The 6,692-nt window shown below is 38.6% G+C and overlaps 1 protein-coding gene across 1 annotated transcript; it reads right to left on the bottom strand.

The window, feature by feature from the left end:
- Window positions 1-1,261: 1,261 nt before the first annotated feature.
- Window positions 1,262-6,438, bottom strand: cnrip1b (cannabinoid receptor interacting protein 1b). Its single transcript, XM_069658940.1, has 3 exons — window positions 6,235-6,438; window positions 4,700-4,844; window positions 1,262-3,137 (listed from the first exon to the last, which is right to left on the bottom strand). The coding sequence occupies exons 1-3, from the start codon at window positions 6,411-6,413 to the stop codon at window positions 2,973-2,975; spliced, it is 489 nt and encodes a 162-aa protein (XP_069515041.1). The 5' UTR covers window positions 6,414-6,438; the 3' UTR covers window positions 1,262-2,972.
- Window positions 6,439-6,692: the final 254 nt, after the last annotated feature.

Below are 6,692 nucleotides of genomic sequence, written 5' to 3'. Positions count from 1 at the left end.
GGAGGAGGCTCGGTTTGACAAGCAGGCGGTGGCGGAGGGAGGAGAGAAGAGGCGAAGGGGGGAGGTGCAGAAAATACTGTACATCCGGGACCTACAGGTTACACTTATTTATTTATATTTATACTACTGGATAGGTTTGTACTTGTGCTCCACCTACTGGTGGTGTGGCTGCACTACAGGAAGTCTCCACCCAGGCCTTTTACAGTATGTTCTGACTGTACACCCTGAACCTAACTGAACACAACCGGCAGATGGACTTCATTTTATGTAATCTCTATGGCTCTAAGTCGATTCAACAATAGTACAGACTTTTCCTCATGGTTCTAAATCCACTCTAAGCACTGTAAACCATTGTGAGATCTGAAGGGGTTTTAGAGGCCCAGTAGAGCTGTACTGGAAAAAAGCAAATTTCCTGAAACAAAATGTTTGGACTGGAGCAACATATTTCTACTGACACTGTTAAAAAACTGCTTTAATGTATTACCAGTTTTAGTAACGGTCTGTTTAAATACATTTTTAATAATTTTGCAGCCATAGTGGCAAGTCTAGTCTATGGCCCATAACAGAAATATATGGTATATTTAAGGGGTGAAATGTCTGGATTAAACCTAAAGTAAAGTTGATAAGTAAAATATTTTTAGACATATAGGGAATTCGGTTTAACTTCATTTCAATAATTATATTTCAACAGGCTCTGCAAACAAACATAAAAGCTTCCAACATTATATTAAAAAAAGAATAACTTTGGCAGGATAAACAAAACATACAGTATAGGGCCTTCAAGTAATTTGGAGCACTTTGCAGGTTGATACCCTCATACAATATTAGCCAACTCCTCCTTGATATTATATTTAGCAGGATTTACTAAGAGCATTATCTAAAAGTTCATCCTATTTTATCATGCTTCCTGCAGGACCTCATTTGTGGGTAAACAGACAAGATACCATAACAAACAGCAGCTTTGTGAGGGACACAATGTTCAGTTATTGTTAGGAATGTCAACTTGAATGCTCATTATTATATGCGGTAGTTTAGACTGTTTATGTTCTGTTCGGTGTTTTGTCAATGTGCTAAAAAAGCTAATTCAGGACTCTGTAAGATATGCTGTGAGTATGAACTTGATATGATACATTTATGTTTCATTTGTAACAGTTACCTTCAAAGTAGTTACTCAAGTTGAATGCGTTTAAAAATCTTCATAGTTTACAGTAGGTGTAGAATAAATTAGTAAAATAGAAACATTCACCACAAACCACAAATTTTTCAATTTTATTTACTTAATAAACAAACAACATTTTGACAAAAAGGTCTCAATGCTAAGTACATTTCACCAGAATATTGCACCATTTCATTGTTCTTTTGTTGCTCTGATTTATTGCATAGTTAAATTTAGAATTGCAATAAAAATATCTAGCAAAATACTCACGAGAAAACAATTTAAATTCACTGTACAAAAATACTTTACTTTTAAAATAGTTTAATTTACCACAAGAAACTGAAAATAAAGTTTTATATGTCCAGTGTAAGTTCTGAATGTTCCAAATGCATACTTTTTCTTTCATAAACAAACATATAAATGGATTGGTCCTTTAGAAGAGGTAGTAAAAAACAAACTGTAAATAGGGTCACAACTTTACCCACACACAAAATCACTACTTCCATAACTGCATTGTACTGTACACAAAATGGTACCACAATAAAACACTCATACACACAGCTACACAGAGTTTCAGTACAAAACATATGGGCCACTTTTTGCTAATCCAGGAGCAGGCAGTGGTGGAGGTTTACTTAACCTTGACAACGGGATTATGGGTAATTTCATGGATTAGAGGTACTGACACAGAAGAGATGCTGACATGGTTCAGTTTATGAGGCTTCAAGCTAAATCTCTCACAACTAAAAGCTGCGGCAACTAGGCTGGAAGAAGTGCTGTGAGTTAGTGCACTTGTTGACGCAGCTAATATAAAACGACTTTTATAGAATATATATGCAACAGTTTTATAGTTTTGAATCTATTTGATTTAGTTTGTGTGGAGATTTTATTTGGCAATGTTGCCCTGCTCTGTTGCATCCTGTGACATTACACCCGTAATTTTAGAGGCTGTGGTAAATTTCAAAACAAGGACAGATGAGAAAATTCTGCCTGGGGCAAATTACATAATAATCTCCCTACTTCAAGAACACTGGCCTTGGTTTAAAAATGGGTAAAAACCACATTCATGACAGCAATAGCTTTCTAAGAATTGCTTTGACATGCATTTCTTAAAAAGGGTTGATTGTCATTTTAGAATAAAAGCCTTCACACAAAGACATTGCTTCAAAGTACATCAGCACATCTGTAAAAGCACCATTTGTAAAGCACACACACTAACACACACATACTGTAGCTAAACACACAGACAGATGTGCAATCACACACATACAGCACTGTACATAGACGTCTGAACACACTTGAGGGTTACCAGATGCCACAATTGAACTGCACATGAAACATTTGAGCTTACTCTTTCATAAGTATACATAATATTATTAAAACAATTTTAATGTTAAATTTAGCTGCAATAAAATGTGCCAAATTAACTTCAACACATTTGTATAATCACCATAAACTAACCGTGAAAACACTGGCAACATTTTTTATGTTCTGCCATATGATCCTATTTGGCAGTAAATCTGATGCTTTTTATGCAACGAAAAGGAGAGAAAAAGTGTCTTTTTCTTAAAGACAACATTTTCGAACATTGGTAGATATTAATGGAAAGTTAGTAGGTATAATAGGTAGTCTAAAATAAATCTTAAGTAAGGTGTAGGTGTGGTTGATTGACAGTAGATAGGGGAAAAGAGGACAAAAACAGACATGACAGGAAACAATAAAAAAGAGTCTGTGATGTCTTATTTTCATCATAACATACTGCTGGTTAGACAGCTTGAACGCCGTGTTATTGCAGAGCACACGTTGTGTTTCTCCATCAGAGAAACATCTCCTTGTTGACCCACATGAGCGTGCGCGTGTCGTTGGGTTTGCACTCGTACTCGATGCTGTTGAAGCTGTTTCCCCACTGGCAGTGGTCCCTCTTGTTGTAGTTGTAGAACTTCACCTGCCACACGGTTTCAAAAGACCCCGCCGCTGTGAACTGAAGGAGACGCACGCAGTATATCAGCATGTGAAAAGATTATTTGAAGATGAAATGGAGAGGAAGCAGACTGACGGGGCAGATGGACACATGCACACGCAAACATGCAAACGCACGGCATATCATCCCAGAGGCCCTGGGGAGTGAACTGGGCAGATGGGAGGGACACAAACGTACACAAATATTCATGTCGAGGAAGATTGGATTATATGTGCAGGAATATTTCCGATCATCAGTGTATTGCTGCGAGCTGAAATGACTCCACCACTGAACTATTTTTCTGGTTGATCTCATGTTGGAAGATTAATTGATTTGACAGTGGTATGGCTGGAACTACTTTTTCAGTCCACTGTTAATTATCCTGCTTGTTACTTGCTCAATAAGGAAACAATTCATTTAAATACATGAAGATGAGAGTTGAAATGAGCAAAAAAATTATTTTACAACAGGACTGATTATCCTACAGTTGAAGAACACAGTTGATTATACTGATTTTATACAACCGTTAGTTCAAGCATTCTGATTGGACAAGAGGCATTCCATGAGCGCTGATGTAGAGAACAACATCACTGGGACTTTTCACTCTGTGTATCACACCGCCTCAGCCAGGTGTTCTGAATACTGTTAATTAACATTACAGCTGATCTGTGGTGACCTGTACGCACAGAGTGCAGGAGAATGTTTGGGTTGCTTGGCAACAAAAGTCCTGTTTCCGCTCAAGTGGTTCTCTCGATAAGCTCAGTTTAGCTCTCTTTGGCGGTGGGGTTGATGAAGCAAAAAAGTAAACTTTTATTTATTGTTACTTTTTACTACTATTTGTCGATTGTTTGACTGTTCTATTGGCCCGTTGTGTAGGCCTCTAGCTCGACCAAATCACAGCTGTGATGATATTCAGCATAACATCACTCCCTCTCGTGTGACATTGCTTAAAAATTGCGAATTTTTAATAATTTCTGGCATTTTATTGAGCAAACTACTTTTTATATAAATCACTGAGGAACATCATCCTTATCAGCCTAAAAATGTTACATTTAATCAAATATCTTACGCCGTATTTTACTGCAGATTTCACTCAAACTGGAGTAAAAAGTACATTAGTCCGGGAATACTTTCAGCCACAGTGTGAGTGTTTTCTGTGAGCTCTATGGCACAGAGGAATAAGACGTGATGGATTTTACTCCAAAAATAATACTTTTTTAGAACCAATTTACCCTCAGTTTTGACTTTCTCAAAGAATCTGTTATATTTAAATCTATTTATTTGGTAAGCGGCGACATACAAATGAAGCCTTTGAGAATAAGTGCCTCAGGACTCAGTCCAGTGTCCCACCATGCACAAGTCTCACAAGGCTTGAACATGAAGTAACATTAAGTTCCAAACCAATTAGGACAGAGAAGGAGAGGAGAGCATGAGCATAATAAACGAGTAAGTATTCCTGGTAGGCATTCAAGTAAATTAAGTCATGTGACTAGCTGATGTCAAGCAAGAGTAATATCTGTATACCAAAGCTCTCCTCTGATCCTGACTGTAAAATAATTTCTCTAATGTTTACCTACCCATACCTGTATGTTGATCTGAACAGGTTGCCTCTCTCCACTCTTCGTGTGTGCCACTCCTTCTGTGTCATACTGGCCAGAGTACACGACTGACTGGGGGTCTTTAGACTGCTGCTCCAGAGGGAAGGTCACCCCTCCCACGCTCATCGATCTGCAGACAGGTACACGACAGATTCATCAATAAACATTTGAAAATGATGCTCAGGAAACACAGAAATAGTGTGAAGACAAGAAAAGAAAATGTAGAAAATGCAATTTAAACGCACTAATTATTAGATAAAATCAATGATTCCTCGTGATAGAGGGGCCAGTAAAATGCTCAAAACATGGATCCTGCTATAGTGAAACTCTAAGCTTCATGCTCACTAAACCATTTTTGTTCCATCCAGCAATTCATGTTGACAGATCATTTAGTGAATTGGGTCCACAGCTGTGTCTCATGCCCTAAATTCAATACACCTCCTATGAATCATCTCATGTGTGACCTATTTTTATACCAGGCTGCTCATTCAGGCATGTTCGACAGCCTGTTATCTAGGTATATGCAAAGCTAATCCTTATTTGGACATGGAAGTACAACATGTATTACATAATCATGAAGTGTAGAACAAATCACAAGAGGGCGGTGACACAAAAGCCAAGCTTTGAATCCTAATCTGTGAAGGATTTGACATGCAGCCAATTGGGGTTTACGCTGCCTTCACGTGTTTCTCGTAAAATCCTATTTCGAGTGCTAGCTTCTCTTACAAATAGGACCTTAAACGTTCACAAGCACAGGACTTTTGAGTATAAATTCCCAAAGGAGTGCAACGATATTTCAGTGTGTTATTTATGTAAAAAAACAAAAAAAACACGTAAGAGTGATTTATAAGTGATGTTGTGTTTTCTCTGCTGTCTGCTTTTTTAAACTTTATATCTTCTACCATATTCCCTACTGTCTATGAATACAGCCTGAGAAATCGGAACTTGTCTTCTACGGATGCCTGCGAGGAAGGAACATAATCATTGATTCTCTTATTAACCGTCAAGACGTTTATTTGTGTTATTAAGAGTAACACTGTAGGGCAACTATAAAAAGAAATTCATAGCAGAGCGGGATATAGGTTCCCGTTGTGCAGTAGCCTTGTTGTAGCCTAAAGAAAATATATTTTACAGCAGCATTTTAAAGGTTACGTTTGACCAATTTAAAAACAGCCCAAATTATTATATTCAACCTCTACCGAGAAGAAGGGACATTATGTATGGGTTGTCAACATTTTGATTTTTTTTAAAAATACAGTATATCTCCATTACTTGAAGGACAACATGCCATGTGCCTTTCTATTTGGAGAAAAAATAACATATTTCAGCTACATTTACCTCACAGACAATAAATGTATCGCTCATTAGGGCATAAAGGCGTTTTACAGAAGGAGTTGATATAATGCCTCTGCCCTAATATTTGTCTAAGTATTAAGAGGTTTAACATTTAGGCTAGCAATTTTTGTAATGGCATGTCAGGATAATCCACGCCTGTAATAAAAATCAAAGGGGCTACCTACGTGGCCTCGACCGCTCCTGGTTTAACAACCACCTCGATTTTGTACTTGGACCCGGTCAGCAGCTTGATGGTCCGGGTCTGCCCGAACCTCGCGCCGTCAGACTTGAAGTACACCGCGCTGTTGTTGGGAAGCATCTTCAAAGAAATCCCAATTTTGACGAGCTGAGGGACGTCGGCCATGTTTCCATAAAGCTTGTATCTCACAAGGATCAGTGGGATTGCGGGGTGTTGGTGATAGGTCGCAGATGTCTAACAGTTCAGGCAGACGGACAAATGCCGTGCGTACAAGTCCATAGCAGAAGCGCACAGCACAGAGAGCTGCGCCGCGCTGCGCTCCGTAATCCCGTCCAACCTGCAGCACAAACCTAATCCCGACCAATGCTCTCTCTCTCTCTCTCTCTCTCTCTCTCTCTGTGTGTGTGTGTCTCTGTGAAAATCTGTCACTCCCTCACACTAGCC

Source organism: Semicossyphus pulcher, unplaced genomic scaffold, assembly GCF_022749685.1.
Source record: "Semicossyphus pulcher isolate SPU_LCO1_2020_fin unplaced genomic scaffold, fSemPul1.0.p SCAF_12, whole genome shotgun sequence".
In the NCBI taxonomy this organism is placed as follows: domain Eukaryota; kingdom Metazoa; phylum Chordata; class Actinopteri; order Labriformes; family Labridae; genus Semicossyphus; species Semicossyphus pulcher.
The sequence above is the reverse complement of the archived record's forward strand: the minus strand, read 5'-3'. Positions and strand labels throughout refer to the sequence as shown.